This window comes from Sminthopsis crassicaudata, chromosome 2 (genome assembly GCF_048593235.1).
Source record: "Sminthopsis crassicaudata isolate SCR6 chromosome 2, ASM4859323v1, whole genome shotgun sequence".
Classification (NCBI taxonomy): domain Eukaryota; kingdom Metazoa; phylum Chordata; class Mammalia; order Dasyuromorphia; family Dasyuridae; genus Sminthopsis; species Sminthopsis crassicaudata.
In genome coordinates, this window is record NC_133618.1 from 439754159 (window position 1) to 439772166 (window position 18008).

General features: G+C 46.6%; 2 protein-coding genes across 4 annotated transcripts; both read right to left on the minus strand.

Moving 5' to 3' along the window:
* Positions 1–129: 129 nt before the first annotated feature.
* EIF6 (eukaryotic translation initiation factor 6) lies at positions 130–5312 on the minus strand. 3 transcript variants are annotated; one of them, XM_074292486.1, is made up of 7 exons: positions 5068–5312; positions 4726–4837; positions 4352–4437; positions 3645–3820; positions 2143–2319; positions 1348–1529; positions 130–447 (listed from the first exon to the last, which is right to left on the minus strand). In XM_074292486.1, exons 2-7 carry the CDS (start codon positions 4830–4832, stop codon positions 438–440), a joined length of 738 nt encoding a protein of 245 aa, XP_074148587.1. In that variant the 5' UTR covers positions 4833–4837; positions 5068–5312; the 3' UTR covers positions 130–437. The 3 variants fall into 3 exon arrangements, with proteins under 3 accessions (XP_074148587.1, XP_074148589.1, XP_074148588.1); XM_074292488.1 differs by lacking the exon at positions 5068–5312 and adding an exon at positions 4932–5055; XM_074292487.1 differs by lacking the exon at positions 5068–5312 and having other exon boundaries at positions 4726–4923.
* A 174-nt stretch (positions 5313–5486) lies between these two features.
* FAM83C (family with sequence similarity 83 member C) lies at positions 5487–17947 on the minus strand. Its single transcript, XM_074292482.1, has 4 exons — positions 10185–17947; positions 8720–8887; positions 7998–8122; positions 5487–7711 (listed from the first exon to the last, which is right to left on the minus strand). The coding sequence occupies exons 1-4, from the start codon at positions 10692–10694 to the stop codon at positions 6421–6423; spliced, it is 2094 nt and encodes a 697-aa protein (XP_074148583.1). The 5' UTR covers positions 10695–17947; the 3' UTR covers positions 5487–6420.
* Positions 17948–18008: the final 61 nt, after the last annotated feature.

An 18008-nucleotide genomic window follows, 5' to 3' on the forward strand; every position in this document is an offset into this window, starting at 1 on the left:
ATCAATTATTATTTGCAAAGTCTCAAAATCCCTTGACATCAGGGTGCAGAAGCAAGAGTCCTTCCTAGGAGCTACCCTTCTTCCCCAGAACAAGAGTCCCTTTTTAACAATTTTAGGCAGCCAAGATAATAAAGTATAGAACAAGGGGCCCAAGTGCCTTTTAATGATGAAATGGGGCACAAGGACAGTGGAGGTCAAAAAGCCAAGGTGAATTCATTTAAGGGCTTTTTTTTTTTTTTTTTAAAAACAGTAAAAATGAAACTACAAATCATCAGCATCAGTCTTGGAAGCTTTGTTATACTCCCACCACCTATGGTCCAGACCCCAAAGTGCAGATGCTAAGACTCTCTCTGCAGGGCCTCACACCATACTGGAGCTGTATCAGGAACCAAAATCCTTATTCAAGAGGCCAAGCAGCAGGGGTAATAGGTACCCACTCAGGTTAAACTGGAAAAGAAAAAAAAAGTTTTGTTAAACAATAATTCTTCTGTCATAGACTCAGCAGAGTTTTGTGAATTTGTCTCCTAAACCTGTGATTTCATTTCCCTGAGTAAACTCCTATAATTTCATTCTTTGTGTGAGCCTGATATACAGCAGATACTTAATAAATGCTTGTCAATTAATTGATCAGTTCTTAGTAAGTTACAGTCTTTTCTGTTGGTTTTCAACACCCAAACCCAAACTTTACCCTCCTATACTATATGGCAGGAAACCATTACCATTTTTGTTATAGATCCCTTTGGCAATCTGGTAAAGACAAAGCTTTCTCAAAATAAGGCTTTTTAAAGCCTTATTTTTTGAAGAAAATGCTGAATTTCAATTAGACTACTAAAAATAAAGATGTCATTTTTTTCCCCATCCAAATTCTAGGATATCCTGAAATCTACTCATGGACTTCTGTTTAAGAATCACTGCTCTACAGGGACCCTTGACCCTTCTGTAAGAATACTTTTAAAGGGCAGCTTGATGGCCTAATGGATAGAGCACCAACCCTGAAGTCAGGAGGACCTGAGATCAAATCTAGCTTCAGACACTTAACACTTCCTAGCTGTGTGACTGCGCAAGTTGCAGGGGAAAAAAAAAACCAAAAACTTTTAAAATATGCATTGATCTGGAATACAGATGGGTACAGGAGGAATTCTAGTAAATGAACAGTGTGCTGTTTCTTGACCATGAACTGAAGGCTTGGAAAGCCAAGATATACCAGTCCCTGGATGTGCATGTCTAGGAGCCTACAATTGAGTTATTTTTATCAAGACAGGTAGAGTTGGTTTCTTTGGTTTAACACATTTAAATCCGCAAAATTTTCAAAGATATAGGAATCAACCGGCCATAGCAATTACTAACCTGTCAATGAGGGAATCTCGCATGCTGGTGGCAATGGTGCTGGGTTGGGCTTCATTAAGCTTGAAGACGCTCTCTACCACTGATAGTTCTGTGCTAGTCGTATCCAGCCCACAGAAGGCACACCAGTCGTTGACCACCATTCCAGCTGCAATCACCTCACTTCCTCGGTTCACAGTACCAGCCTGCAAGAAAACCCAGTATGTATTATAATGTCCATATTTTCAATGTTTTTTACATGTGGATAATGAATCTACAATCCTGGGGGCTCTAATAGGTTGTTCTTAATCCTGGATGTCATCAATACTATGACTATTCAGAAAAAGCTTGAAGTCATCAAGATTCTTTGTCCTTATAATTATATGACTTCTAGACTTACATACACATTCACTTAGTATTCCATAGTTCAGATTTGGTAAAACAGTAAAATCAAGGAAAGTAAAGAGGGATCAATGATTAACAATTTCAAGTCTGAAGGTCTGAGAGGCTGCTTCTTCCCAGGGTAATGGGGAGAATGCATAGAGTATCATGAAGAAGCCTCTGTGACCACTCCTTATGTTCATAGCTGCTCTTGTCTCTGACTAATCATAACAGCCAAGACTACGGAGACTAATGCACCACCTTGGTAAAAAGCAAGTGTTGGCTTGTTTTAGTTTTATGAAATGGGATGGGAGACTCTAAACACTTTGCCCCATTAGAATATGGAGTGGTGACTCAACTCCAAGGCATCAGGGTTTGGCCCTGGTAGAAGTGAATTTGGGACAAGTTGGGCCTGAGGGCAGAGAGATGGATACTTACCACCAGTGGAACTTGGAGAAGAGAGGACAATTCATCTTGGTCCTCAATGGAAGTCTTTGGGTGCACTAGTCCTCCCTGATTGCTGAAAACACAGTAGCTTCCCACTAGCACCTGGTCAGCCACTGTCTGTCTGAAGACTTCAACCTTGAGTACATCAGCTAGAATTTCTTCTGTCTCCTGTGAGTGCAGAGACACAGTTCAGAACCCTAGTTTATTAGAAGTATGAAGAAATACTAGACTTCCAATGTTTTCTTGTTTATCACCATCCCCATTTTCCATCCAAGGAAAAAAAAGGAAGATTTATCTATATCTATGTTCAGTCAATACTGAGAAATAGGGATGAAGAGCAGAATGGATCAACTCACTTCTCTGGGGATTCTATTGTGGCTCTAGATCTGCAATCTTCAGTAGGTCTATCAAAGGTGCCCGGGTTTGATTACCACAGTCCCTTTCCCCTCATCTCTGAGCCAGAACATTCACAGCATTCCATATTTGGAACTAGAAAAAATCCATGAGGCCATTTAATCCAATCCCCTAATCTTACAGATAAGGAACTGAAGCCTAGAGAGAAATTTTCCAACTTCACAATGGTGTAGCAAAAGATTGAACTGACTTAAAAAAAAACAAACTACTTTCTACATTACTAATGCCTATTCTCCAAAAAAGATGATAAAGTGATGGACATGGCTCTCTTCAACAATGAATTGATTCAGACTAGTTCCAATTGTTCAGTGAGAAAGAGAGCCATCTACACGCAGGGAGAGAACTATGGGAACTGAGTGTGGACCCAACATAGCATTTCCGCTTTTTGTTGTTTGCTTGCATTTTTGTTTTCCTTCTCAGGTTTTTTTTTTTTTTTTGTATGGATATGAATACATATATTGGATTTAATATATATTTTAACATGTATTGGAATACCTGCCATCTAGGGGAGGGGATGGGGGGAAGGAGGAGAAGATTTGGAACAGAAGGTTTTGCAAGTGTCACTTTTGAAAAATAACCTACACATATTTTGTAAATAAAAAGCTATTTAAAAAAAAAGATAAAGAAGAGTTAAGCATCCCACTTCCAAAAGTTTTACAACTTGACTGTGGCTTTTCTCCAATTCAAATCATATGCAATTTTGAGGACACTTTCCCAAATGACTGCAGGCCAAAAGAGCTCAATGGTTTTTTTTCTTTAGTCCTTCTGTGTGCCTAATCTAGATGATAACTTTCCAAGAGACAAGGACCATATTCATCTAATTTTTTTCCACTAGTCACGCACAGAACTCAGTGAATTAATGTTAGATGAGACCTTAGAAACTGCATAAGGTTTGATCTTGTTATTTTTACAAAGACTCTCATGCATTGCTTTTTCTTTCTATAGGACCGTTTTTTAGCACCCAAATGAGAGTTACCCTTGGATCTTGAGATAAGGGCACTCTAAAAATAGCCTACCTAGGAACCAGGATAATACTGTGTCCTGTGCCCCCTCTGACCGAAATGCCAAAATCTCCTCACCCTGTCTAGGTCGGGGTGAACAAGAGCTACGTAGTCATTGCAGGTGGTAACATTGCCCAGAGCTGAGAGCCGCTCTTCTACCCGCCGAATCTGCACCGAGTCAGGGAGACTGTTTCGGATATGCTGTAGTTCCTGGTCTGTAGTGTTGTTGGGCACTAGCAGGCCATGCCGGTTTCCTGGAGAGATCCAGAAGGAAATGCTCATTTAGGGGGGAAAGAGGTGGCGGCAGCGCCTTCTGACTTCTTTTTGTTCCTTCTTCATAAGGCGCTATCCCCGGCCTAGTGCCACAGGCCCCACAACTCCTCCTCTTTCCCTCTTCAGTACTGAGAATGGCAACTCCACCTTACCATCAAGCACAGGGATTTGAACAGAATTAGTTTTTAATTCATTCAACCAATGAGTATGGACTCTTCCAACATCTGGGTGCCCCATGTCTCGGCCAAGACACCGTGCTGATGATGAACTTATTTCATCCCCCGATGCAAATCTGGCATCTCAGAATGAGGCTGGGTGCTAAGACTCAGATAGCACCAAATCCCGCCGGAGAGAGACCCGTGTGTTAGTCATCACCAAGTCATCACCGGGTGCCAGGAAATCCACAGGGCGTGGCAGAGATGATGCCTCAAGGGTGTGGGATCAACAGGTCAAATGGACCTTGGGAACACCCTCCCTGCCCTGCCCCCCCCCCAAGCCCAGGCCAGACATACCTACACACATCCGACCGATGATCCTGCAGCCGGCGATGGAGGCGTGGACCACTGGGATGGTCTCTGAAAGCTCGCCCTCAAACACGCTGTGAACACAGCCCACAGGTCAGGCAGGACCCCATGGGCCCCTGCCACGACGTGGAGCCTCCCCAGCCAGCCACACCCTTCCTGAGTCAGGTCCTAGCTGGAAGCCAGTAGACCTCGCCTCCAGACTCAAGCCTCCTAAGTGCGCCTTCCAAAGCCTTCTGGAATCCTTCACACCCGCCGTGAGGAAGGCTGAACGAAGACCCCCGCCCCCAGGAAAGAGAAGGGCACTGAAGCCCAGCGAGAGGAGGGGTCCGCCGGCCTCTGCCCACCCCTCCCTCGGGCCCCACCTGTAGAAGTTTTCCGAGCCGCCGATGGCCACCAGGCAGTAGGTGTTGGTGAGCTTGGCGAAACAGCCGATTTCGCAGTTGTTCTCGAAGGAGGCTCGGACCGCCATGAGGCCTAGGGACGGCGGGTCGGAGGGTCAGAGAGCCCGCCCTCCGCCTGAAGCCGCGGTTCCCTCGGGAATTCCACGCCCCCGACCCCAAGGCCGTACCCCACCCGCCTCTCCCCTAAGCTGTTTTGGCGCGGTCCGTCCGGCCTGGCCCAGCAGCACCGAACGATTCCCGGCTCCCTCCTGCTCCTTCACCCCGACTCTAGCTCCTCGGGTCCCGCCTCCGAGCCCGGCTCACCGGGCAGAAGCTACCGCACGAGGCACTCTCGTAATTCGCTTCCGTTTCCGCCCCTGAAGTAAAGACTTCCGGAACGAAGGCCCCTATGGAGCAGCAACAGACGGGGTCTCCGGGACCACTGGGCAATCCCCAATCTTCAGCGGGCCGGCCGGAGGGAGGGCAGGACCTCCCTGCTCCGTAGCCTCTCTCTACTCCAATCCGCTCTGGCCACTCCTGCTGGAGCCCTGCCCCTTCCGGATTTCGCGTCACCTGGCCCGCCTCTTCCTAGCGTCCTTCCCGGCCCCGCCCATTGCCTCCCCGGCTCCTCGCTGCCCCTCCTCCCCAGAAACCCATTCCTGCCAACCGTCCCGGCTTCGGCTTTCCACTTCCCGCGAGCTTTTCCCTGCCCCCAGGTTCCCACATATCACGCTAGTCGAGTGTCGGGAGTCAGAGCCGCTTAAGTTTATTGGGGTAATTTCCCAGTGTGGCTGGGGCGGATGTGCCCGGGGGGAGGACGTCGGGTGTGTGTCGGGCCGGACTGACTTGTCCCTGGATCCCTGTGTCTCTTGGCTTGCTGTGTCTTCCCCTAGCGTGCGAGACTCTTCTTTCCCTTTCCTGGTCCCTCCCCCTCCTTCCAGTAGCCGCCCCAGGAGGCTGCTGACAAGCCGGCAAGTGACTTTCCAGACCCCACCCTGCAGCACGGGTGTGCTCCGCTGCTTCGGGATCGGGCCGCGGACCGAGTGAAGCCTTGTGGATAGGACACGTCCAGTCAGAGGCCACTCACTGGCCTTGGGACGATCCTTGTCCTTCCTCCTCCTCTTGCCCCCACCGTAGTTCATATGCACCGGGGATCAATAAATAGAGTGGGCGCACTGGGGTCACGAATCAGGGTAGCTTTGGTCAGAGGTAAGTGGGATGGAGTTCAGTGAGAGCGGATATCAGTGCACGAGTCCAGCGCACAGCGGGGCGGGGAAGCAGGACCAAGGTCAGCAATGAGGGTGTAGTTAGTAGGGTTGGGATCAGGTTGGAATTTTAGGTGAAGAGGTTGGGAGTCTGGGATACGAGGGACCCATAGAGTCGGGGGAGTAGTAGCAGCCCTGGCCTCTGCTGACACTTGATCCTTGTTCTTTTTTTTTTGCTTTTTTTGCTGAGACAATTGGGGTTAAGACTGCCCAGGGTCCCACAGGAAGTGTTAAGTGTCTGAAACTCGGGTCCTCCTGATTTCAGGGCTGGTGCTCTATCCACTGCGCCCCCTAGCTGCCCCTCTTGCCTCTAGTTCTAACCCTTGGGCCTGGCAGGTCAGACAGCTATACAATGGGATTAGCCAGAAGGGTTTCCTGTAAAGCCTGGGCCTGAAGGGCAGACAAAGGGATTTTAGGTCTCAAAGCGGCTTCGGATTAGTCTGAACTTGGACTTGTTGTATTTAGTGATGAGATCCAGCTTGCTGTGACCCAGAGTCAGCCGTTTCTCATCCCCAGGAATCTGATTGCGGGTGCCAGCAGGGATGCAGGATGCTCGTGGGACAGGAACACTGGAGACACTGGGCTCTTGTGGGTTAGGAACAATAGGTATACCAGAAACAACAGAATCCCGTGGGCTAGGGACACTGGGCATGCCAGGAACACCTGGGTCCGGGCTTCTTTTTATCCCCTGCAGCCTGTGATATTTGGTGATGAGATCCAACTTGCTGTGGCCCAGGGTCAGCCGCTTCTCCTCTTCCGAGACCACTTTGGCCCTGCCCATAGCATCTGGAGTAGAGAGCCTAGTTGGTCCTGTCCCCTCCATCCGGAAAGGACCATATTTAGCCACAAGGTCCAGCTGGCCCAGAGTTGCCCGCCTCTGATCTACAGACTGCTCTCTGATCTTGGCATGGTCCCCAGAGCCTGTGTTCCCAGAACCGGGGGTCTGAGAACCCTTGGGGAGGAGGTCCAGTCGTCCATAGTTGTGACTGGGGGGGGATGGCTTCCTCTCCTGGGGTGGCTTCTGATTTGCTTCTGTGGCTGGTATAGGCATTCCACAGAGGCCCCTTGTTAAGTTGGGCTCCTGGCTATGGGCAAATCCATTCTCTGGAAGTCGAGGAAGGGGCACAAGGTGGAGCTGACGAGAAAAAAGAGGGCTCCCTAGCCCTGGTCCTGTTACTGGTCCTAGCCCTGGCCCAAGCCCCAGTCCCAGTCCTTCCTGATTGAGAGCTGGCGATGACTGAGCCCACGGAGCTGTCCCCAGTGTGCCCAGGCTGGGTCTATAGGCTGTGGCTGGGCTGTGGTTGGGGTCTGACAATAGCCGGTGCAGGGGAAAGGGGCCGCTGGCTTGGCGCCGGCCAGGGCCGGGAGAACCAGAGGCCACGAGCCCATTGAAGCCAATGCCACCACCTCCAGGTAGCCCGCAGTAGGAAGAGCTGGTAAGGGGGGAACATTTGACACTGCTGAGGCTAGGGCCAATTGGTGAGGTAGATGGTGAGCTCGGGAGGCCTGACTCAAAAACCAGGGCAGGTGGAGGTGGGCGGGGAGGCCGAGGAGCCAAGATATCCTCCTCGCCACCAGAGAAGCCTTCCACAGCCTGAGACTCAGCAAACATGCAGCGGAACTCTCGGTCGAAGTCCTCCACAATGCGGCCCCGAAGCTGTAGCACAAGGCTGGTGTGAACCTGGCTACAGAGCCATGTGAAGCTGGGAGGGGGCAGAGAGAGCAGGGGTTAGAAATCCAAAGGTGAGCTGGTGAGAGGGGGCCCACTGAGTTAGGAGGGCAGTCCCAGGCTCTATAAGTAAGGTCTCTGCCACATATTCCACATGATCTTAGTCACAAAACCCAAGTTTTCCCCTCTATCAAATAAGGATTAGACCATCAGTGTTCTCAACATTTTTTGCAGCTCCATCTGGGATGAGGATGCAGAAGAGACAGTCTTATACATCTGTCTTTTGACTACCCAGACCCTCCTTGTACCTTTGATCATACCTGTAGCTCCCAGCCACCACTTGCTCACAGTCAATGATGACAAATTTTTCCAGTGCCTGCCCAGTGAAGCGTCTTCCTGCCTTGCTGCAGTAGGTGTCCCCACAAATGCTCCGCACACGCATGTTCTAGAACTCGGAAAGAAAGGCAGTGTCAGGAGGCACTTTTCTGGTCTCAAAACATTTTCCTGCTAACCCACTCAGGGCCCACTCAATTCAACTAATTTCCATTCAACCAAAACTTTATCCAATACTATGAGCATACATGGCATGTATGCTGGTAAGGGGCTTGAATTTTATAAGGAGAGTAAAACATGAACATGATAGGTATACTACACAGTAGAGAATGAAGAGGATCAAGAAGAGATCAGAGAACTGGAGGTGTATCTGAAGATCAGGGAAGGCTTCAAAGAGAAGGCAGCTCCTGATGTGAGCCTTGAAGGATGTGAACCTTCAGGATTCTGAAAGGTGAGGTGAAGAGGTATACATCTGAAGTAGGGGAGCTAAGCTTGGGCAAATGTACAGAGGAGAAATGTCCCAGGCATGAATAGCCCTGGAATTGCTGTCTCTTGATCATCTCTAGGTCATCTAAGCCCAGTCTATACTGAAAAACAGGGTCCCCCAGGTGGAGACCTTATCCTTGATCTGGCCCTGCTGATCCAGCACCCCACTGATCCCCATGTGATATCTATGGCCCTACTGACAGGGGGAGCCCTGTACACTGACCGGCAGATGGCCCCCAGTGAGGTCCATCTTGTAGCACATTTCCAGGAAGTGATGCAAGTTGTCTTGAGCCAGCAGTAGGTAAACAGGCACAGCCCTGCGGCCTGAAGCCTCCATCAAATCACAGAGCAGCTCCATGTCTGTGAACACATCCATTACCACAGCCACAGCCTGTAGGGGGAAGGGAATAGGGTCCAGTAATGGGGGCCAAGATACTTGGGATCTGGACTCAGTTCTGCCCTTCATTGTGTAATCTAAGGCAAGCTTTCCTCTCCGTCGGAGCCTCAGCTTCCACATCTGTATAATTTTTAGAGGACTGGACTTGACATGCTGTATATGAGGGAGGAGGGAGATCCCAGCATCTCAAAGGATGCTTCCAGTTCTAAAATCCTATGTTCTTTCTAGCTCACACTGACCCCAGTCCCTTAGTCTCCCTCTCTCACGAGGTCTTATTGAGCCCCAATGTAGAGCTTTTTAGACAGTGGCACCTTAATTCTTCTTTCCCCTCTCACCAGAGCTAGAAAATTAATTTATGATCTAATTTTACAGAGAGGGAAACTAGGGCCCAGAGCTGGGAAGGTTGCATAGTGAGTTAAGGATTGAATTGGGACTTGAACCAATGTCTCCTGACTGTGACAGGACATGTAGCAGGGCCAACCAGAGATTCTAAACTAAGTAATAGCTCCTAAGTAGTGAGAGGTAAGGGAGGAACCAGATCAAAGCAGTTCGGACAGAGTTAATGACCCTATTAGATGCTATACTGGGGCCACCTCTGCCCCAGGGTAGCACAAGGAACCTGTCCAGGAAAGTTGAGGGTGAAAGAAGGGATCCAAGACCTTAGGGCTAGAGCCCAACTGGGGAAAGGAAGGGCACAGAGGAACAGGACAGGTTTCACCTCTCCCTAGGTCCTGGTCTGACTTTTAATCTCTGAACCTGCTTTTTCCTCTCATGAAATTGCAGTTCAACAGTTAGTGAGCCAGACCTGATCATTCTCCAGCATCAATAGATTCATTCATTCTTTCAAATGATGTCTGTCCCCCAGGTTTCTCTCACAGAGACACCCTCCCACCCCTGGGCCTAGGAACTGAATTCCAATGAGAATGAAGGACAGGGTCATCACAGATACCCTCTCTTTCTCAGAAGAAATAGAACCAGAGAAAGATAATGGGAGGTCGGTGTCCTAGCATATAAATGTTGGGGGGAAAAGTTTTGGAGAAACTGATGTAATCTCTCCCTAATCTTTGACAGTACTGATGCTCATCTAGGAAGCCCACCCGCCCACTACTTTTACTTCCTGGGCTGGTGCCTATTATGAGTCCCACAGAATTTGTAACCTAGATCCAAAACTTGCCTGGCCTCAATCCCTGGTTTTAGTTCTCCCCAAAACAACCCCACCCCACTCAGTCCTCATCCCTTGGCCCCCTGCCCAACCAACCAGTCAAGTCCCCAAACCCATTCAGACTTGTACCGTTCGGGCTTGGCTGAAGAGGAAGCGTAGTAAGTCTTTGATGTTCTTGGCCTTGTCCCTCTGGAAGTGGACAACAGCTTGCGTGGGGCTAAAGCCTGTGGCCTGGGGTACCTCAGGCCAGCCCAGATCCAGGGCAGGTGGTTCAGCATCTGTTGCTGCTGGGAAGTAGGTGCCAGATGTGGCCTGTGAGATGAGGCTGAGCCCATCAGCTGTGGCAGAGGTCTGGGGGCCGGTCCTACCATCTTTGTCTCCATTTTCACCCCTGTCCCCTATCTCAGGACCTCCACGAACATGTTGGGTCATGTAGTCAAGGTCCAGAGCAGAAAGGAAGGGCAGCTCACGCTCCTCAGCAATGACTCGAAGGTAGGCGGCCTCACCATGCTCCAGGAGGGCATCTGCTGCCAGCCGGGCAGCTTCACTGTGCTTCAGCACCAGGGGAAGGGCTTCTCGCCACCAGGGCCGCTTGAGCTCCTCTACCCTGCCCCGAAGGGCTCCAGAGCCTCCAAACATGATCTTGAGACACTCCCAGAACCCCCACCTATCCAAATTGTACTCTTAGTCCCAAAGCCCCAGCCTTGGGTTTTGGCTTGCCCATGGCCAAGGCTTGCTTCTTCTGGCTGAACCACAGAGGAAGATGTGAAGAGGTAAGAGCCTTGGTCTCACCCTCACTGTGGGGGAGCCAGGCCCATCCCACCACCCTAAGTCTGTGCCAGGCTCCACCCTTACTGCCCCCAGGCCACTTGGAGAGAACCTGTCAGATCAGCTCCACCCGCTACTGTCAGGACTCGCCCAAACCCCACTGAGCGGATTGGCAAGGATCAAGGGTTCCCTCCTTGGCCCTCCCCAGCATCGGTAACAGTCTCTGGGCACGGTTCTGTCCTCTCTTGTATGGCTCAGATGACCCCCCTAATGCCCAGGGCTTGCACCATATATGTCTGACACCTAGATACACAGGGACACTCCTATTGTTACCTCTTCTCCCTCTCTCCTTACTCAGCTTTGAGCCTGGTTGCTTGTAGCAGAGTCCAGGCTTAGGGGCAAGAGAACTTGATAGGATCAGAGCTCCAATTCTCAGTCAAGTCCTTATTCTAGTATAGTTAGACCAGCCTAGGACAGGGCCTTCCTGAGCTGTGAAGGGGGACACAGATTTAGGCTATACCTGCCTTGGCGGGGGGCTTCCCTGCCCAGACTCTGCTCCAATTTAGAAAATCCCCACCTCTAGAGCCCAAGGAAGATGGAAAGCAGGGAACAGAGGCGTAGGTCTGGTCATGGTAGGCACTGGATAGAATTGGGTTCTGGGGACACAAGCCAAAATCCTGGGAAAACTTGATAGGGTTGTTTTCCCTGTTGCACACCATAGGAGCTGAAGTCCAGAAGGAAAAGAGGTCTGTTCATAGTCACAGAGTGGGGGAATCCAGGTGGTCTGAATTTATGCCCAGAATTCTTACTTTGCACCTGTTGCCTCTCAAGTTTGACTGGGCAGAGGGGAGGGGGGGTTGGGAGGATGTTGTGGGCAGGGACTGAGTAAACAGAAGCAGACATTGTGGGAGGTAATGAGGTGCTTGTTAGAGCAGTTGAGATAGCAGGGACTTCATTAGGCCCTTATCTCACAATCAGCATTTAGAAGGGGGTAGAGGGAGGCGTCAGACTGAGAGTAACTTGTGGACATGTACTAGTACCTGAGCTATGTGTGTATACTTACCTGAGTATATGTGCAATACTATATAGATCCCAGTTTCTACCTATATTGATGTGAAAACACATGTACAGGTGTATCTGTGTGTCGGCCTATAGAAGTGTGTGAAAGCATGTGCCATCTGGATAGGTATGTACCCATGGGTAAAATATGTATATCAGTGAGATTATGTGTTTATCTGGCAAGTCCTTTGGTATTTTTGCCAAGAAGACTCTAAATGGGGTCACAGAGTCGGACATGAATAACTCTAGATGTGGGTCTCAGTGCTTTATGTATATCTCTGACAAGGTCCCCAGACTAGTGATAGGAGAGGCTGGATTGAGAAGCAATGCACTTGGTTTCAAATTTTGATTCTATCCTCAGTACATTTTGGCAAATCACTTAAACTTCCTGAGCCTTCAATTCTAGTAAGTGGAGGTTTTGATCCAGCAGTGTCTCTACTGAGTCTATAATCCAAAGAGACCATAAAAGAGGGAAAAGAATCAACATGTACAAAAATGTTTGTAGCAACCCTTTTGTAGTAACAAAAGAAATGGAAAATGAGAGAATATCCCTCAGTTGAGGAATGACTAAGTTATAGTATGTAAAAGTAATGGAATATTATTCTATAAGGCATGATTTCACTGATTTCAGAAAAGCCTGGAAAGACCTACATGAACTGAGTGAAGTGAGCAGGACCAAGAGAATATTGCACACAACAACATATGATGATCAAGTGTGATGACCATGGTTCTTCTCAACAATGAGGTGACTCAAGACAATTTCAATAGACTTGGGATGGAAAATGCCAATCACATCAAGAGAGAAAACTATGGATACTGAATATGGAATCGAAGCATAGTATTTTCACCTTTTTGGTCTGATTTTTCTTGTACAACATAATATGGAAATATGTTTAAAAGGATTGCACTATATCAGATTACTTGCGGTCTTGAGGAGGAAGGTAAGAGAGGAAAGGAGAAAATTTAGAATACAAAGCTTTACAAAAATGAATGTTGAAAACTATCTTTACATGTGTTTAGAAAAATGAAATACTATTGAAAAAAGGAGGTAAAACTGGATAATTTTTAATGTCCTCCTAGCTTTTAATTCTTTTTGGGGGGCATCTTGAATCCATTACCTCTGTATCAGGAGGTGGGTTCCTATTTTTATTTTTTAAAAGCTTTTTATTCTTAAAATATATGCAGTTTTCAACATTTACCCTTGCAAAACCACGTGTTAGTTTTTTTTTCTCCCTCCCATCCCTCTACCCTCTTCTTTCCATATTGTGTTAAACATGTGCAATTCTTCTATACATATTATTTCCACCATTATCATGCTGCACAAGAAAAATTATCAAAAAGGGGAAAACATATATAAAAAGCTGTAATAAAAAATAAAATTTAAAAAGATAAAATTGAAGGAAAAAAGGGGGGGGAAGAGAAAACAAAAAACATAGCTTTAAATTCTTAATCTATTAATACATTTACTTGTACTGACCACTTTTCCTTCCTATTTCAAATTTTAAAAAGGCCTTGGTTAGGGTTAGAGACAAGATGTTCTTTCCAGCCTGTGAGAGAGGTGATAGTGATGGTGGCTGGGTAGTGCTCAGAGTGGGTTCACAGGGTGTGGAAAGAGAAATTGTCCTCAATAATCCCCAACTATTGTAGGAGCTTACCCTTCTCTTTTTCTTCCTTTAGACTTTGGAGCTTTTGCTCCTTTTCCAGTAACATCTCCTGCCTTCTCACCTTCCAAACTACCTTTTAGGGCAGAGGTAGGCTGGAACACTCCTTTGCTCGCTCACTGCACAAGGACAAGGAATAAGACTTTCTTTCTGATAGAATACACCATTCTTCTAGGGCCTAACCCAAGCACCTGCAGAGATTAAAAGCTGTTTAAGCAGTTCACAAAATTCTAGAATTTCAAGACAAAAAGAAGCTCAGAGAGCCCCCAACAAGTGGCCATGCAACTTCTATTTGTTGAATGAATCTGGGAGCCTATGCACCAGGCCTGATGATGTGGGCTTCAGGGGATAGAGAGATAAATGAAACTCATTCCTGGCTTCAAAGACATCTCCACAGTAAGTAAAGAGAATGTGTACAGCAGATGCAAAACAGCCACCCAGAAACAGAGTTAGGTTAGGGACCTAAGGGGCAGAGAATAGAGTGGGGCGTGGGGTGTGTGGTATGTGTATGTGTTTGTGTGTGTGTGGTTGTAGCTTCTGGCCGAAGCAGCAGGGCCCCCTGGGGGAACATGTTGGGCACAGAACTCTTAATGACTATTATTAACAGAAAAGAAAACATGTTTCCTAGTACAGTGATGCGTCAGGCGCCAAGTTGGCATCGATTTCTGGAAACAGAGGTCATTTATTACAGTCTACTGTCTCCACTGGGCTTTAAGTGGTACCTTGGCAGGTGATGTACCATCATTTGAGGATGGCCACTGGGCCAAGAGGATCACTTGGGGCCAAAGGTTTTGAGGTCCATCAGGACTAATAACTATAGTGGATTTCTATAGATTACTTCAAAAATTACAAACGACTTTGTATACACTATCTCATTCCAAAGGAGGGGAGACAACATGCAAACAACTATGTAGCTATAGGTAGGAGAGATTGGAGATAATTCTTAGAGGGAAGGCACTAGAATTAAGAGGGGGTTGGGGAAGGCTTCCTGCGAAATGTGGGGCATTAGCTGGGCCTTGAAAGAAACCAGGAGACAAAGATGAGGAGAAATAACCTTCCAGAGAAAGGGGATGACCAATGAACATATACACTGATTTGGGAGATGGAGTGTTTTGATCGAGGAACAAGGATGTCAGTGTCACTGAACTGGAGGGTTATGTGGAGATATAAGATGATGGAAACTTATGAAAGGGCCAGGCCATGAAGGGCTTTACAAGTTAGAGGATTTTATATTTAACAATGGAGTTAACAGAGTTGATTGAATGAGGGTAAGGAAAGTGACACTGTCAGTCCTTCATTTTAAGAATACTCTTAGGGGCAGCTAGGTGGTGCAGCGGATAGAGCACCAGCCCTGAATTCAGGAGGACCCGAGTTCAAATTTGGTCTCAGACACTTAACACTTCCTAGCTGTGTGACCCTGGGCAAGTCACTTAAACCCAGCCTCAAAAAAAAAAAAAAAAAAAAATACTCTTGGCAGGAAAATAGAGGATAAATTGGAGTCAGGAGAGACGGGGCAGGGAGGACCACCAGCAGAAGTCCAGGCATGGGCTGCCCCAGGACAGCAGCACTGTCCCAGGAGGGAAGGGGGCGATGTTTTGAAGGGAAAATAAGTAGGTATTGGCAACAGAGCAGGATTTAAGAGACTAAGGAGTCAAGGGAACATCCTAGTTGTGACTCCAGGTGACTGAGAAGAGTGATATCTTAGTAAGGGAAAAAGGAAAGGTTTTTTTTTTTTTTTTTTTTTTTTTTGGGGGGGGGAGGCAGAGGAAGAAAAGATAAGGCTGAAATCCAAACGCAGGCCCCAAGATCATAGGACTGAAACTGGAGAGGATTCTTAGGCACTCTGACTCTGATTCCTAAATGTCTGCACCTCTGAAATGGAGATAGTATCATTCTGAGACTTACCTTTATAGGGCTTCTTGCTGTGAAGTTGAAATGGAAAATGTCTATGAGTTTAAACAAATGTCAGTTATTATTCTAATAACCTGAAGATCAATAGGCATAGCAAGGGGAACTTTTCCAAAATCTGTCTTCCCCCTAAACCAGCCATTGTACACTACACAAGCATACGCTTAAATGTTTGCTGAATGTGAATCAGTGAATGAATGGAATAAAAAATAATGCACAGATTCTTGGAGGGACCTGGACTGGCTGCTACTAGATTCTGCTAATGAAATTAAGTGCAGTAACAGCCCTGCATCCTTTCCATCTCTCTGCATACCTGCCTGCCTGCCCAGACAGATGAAAATTGAAAGCTGACATACTCTTTCTGAAACAATGACCTCCAATTTCAGCATGTTGGAAGGCAGGGAGGCTGCCTCTTTTCTTCTCATCTTGTTTGCTAGGAATTTACTGCTGCCAGCTCTAGAGAGGACTATGCTTCTTTGGTCCTTAGCCTTTAGGGATGGGAAGGCTGAGAGAAGGACACAAGCTCCTCAGAGAGGTGCCAGAGAGGGTTCCCCAGTGCCCTGCCCCTTGCAAGGGCCCCAACTTCCTCTTCTGTAAAATGAGAATATCTACAAACATCTACCTCACAGGTACAGGAAAAGAACTTTGTAAATCTTAATGTAAACTACCACTATGGTAATTTTGATATAGGGCTTTATTTAAAAGTCATACCATCATCTCACTGGATTTTCACCACAGCTGTGGGGGGGACTTATAATTCACCACAAAGCTGAAAGATAGCATGGTATATCAGAGGCAATATCCTCTGTATATAGGTATATCCTTCCTTCCTCTGTGCCTCAGTTTCCACACCTATAGAATGAAGAATATAATAATAAGCAGGTTGTGATTATCTTCCCAATTTAACATTATGCAATTTCTGAGGTGGGCAGGGACAGGTACAATGAAAACAGTTTTTGACTTCAAGAACCTCTTACCATCTAAAGCAAAAAGAAACAAAAAACTCCCAACTTTCTCTGCTTCCCCTTTCAACTTTAGTTTGTTTTCTCCTTCTTACAGTCAGACATCTAGTGTTTACATTCCCTCTTTAACCTCTTAAAATTATTCTGCCTCAGGATTCTCTTTAACTTAGGCTAATAGTTAAATCTAATGGTACTTTCACAGTGCTTAACTTCAGAATTCTCATCTCATTCTTTCTCTATAGCACTGGTATTATCAACATTTTTAGACACTCTTTCCTTGGCTTGCATAGCACTTTACCTCACAGATCAATTCTCATGTATCCTTTCACTAGGATAAGTGAGCATACAACAAAATCTTGATCTTCTGTTTCTCCAGTCATTACTTCAGGGACTCTTCTAGCTTTAACAGCTTAAAATTTCCACGTCTCACATGCATCTTTTACTTTGGCATCTCACCTGAAATCCAATCTTGTTAAATTTAATTTCTTGATCACCTCACTCAGTTGGACTCATCATCCTTCCTGCAGACTAGTCTCCCTTACCAACATTCCCAATTCACAGAATCTGAATTTGAAGGTATCTCAGAAAGGCCTCCTTCAACACATTCCTGAACAAAAAAGAATAAGCTCTGGTGCAGAACTGTTAAACTTTAGCTTTCTAAGTGGGACTAGAATCAGATTAAAATGTCATTGAGAAGATGGTGAAAAAAGCAGTACATCATTGTAACTCTCCCATATTCACCTCCAAACAGCCACATAATATTGTTCTGAAACAAATCCTGGAACAGCAGCACTGGCAAAAAAGAGGGGGTGATGTATGTGCAAAAATGTGTGTGGCAGCCCTTTTTGTAGTGGCTAGAAACTGGACATTGAATGGATTCCCATCAATTGGAGAATGGCTGAATAAGATGTGGTATATGAATGTTATGGAATATTATTGTTCTGTAAGAAATGACCAGCAGGAGGATTTCAGAAAGGCCTGGAGAGACTTACATGAACTGATGCTGGGTGAAATAAGCAGGACCAGGAGATCATTATATACTTCAACAACACTACTACATGATGATCAGTTCTGATGGACCAGGCCCTCTTCAACAATGAAAGGATCCAAATCAGTTCCAAATGTGTGGGAAAGGTGAAAAACTTACAGATCAAGCACATATTGATCAGTAACTGTTAAATTAGCTGAAGCCTTGAGGCCTCAGTTTCAGTTTCTCTGGAGTCACATGATTTTAGATAAGGCCTAGACTACATTTCATTGTCCAAAGGAGGAAGTAAAAGTATACATGGTATACCATTATCTCATTTATTGCATTCTACTAGTCAAATAAGGGAATAAAGACTTATGTAACCAATGGTAACATATAGAGGGTGGGATTTCTGGGATTTTTTTGTCTGAAATGTATAAAAACTGCACACACTCTCAAAGGAGCGGGCCTCCTACTGCGAGTTTATTTCTCCATGGGACTGCCCTGCTTCCTATGAGATGCTATAATAAACAATCTGCCTTCTACTTTGAGTGATCTCTGAGTAGTCATTTTGGGTAAGGGTCTTTTTACGTTCCACACAGTTGGGAGCTCATCCAGGATGCGGTCT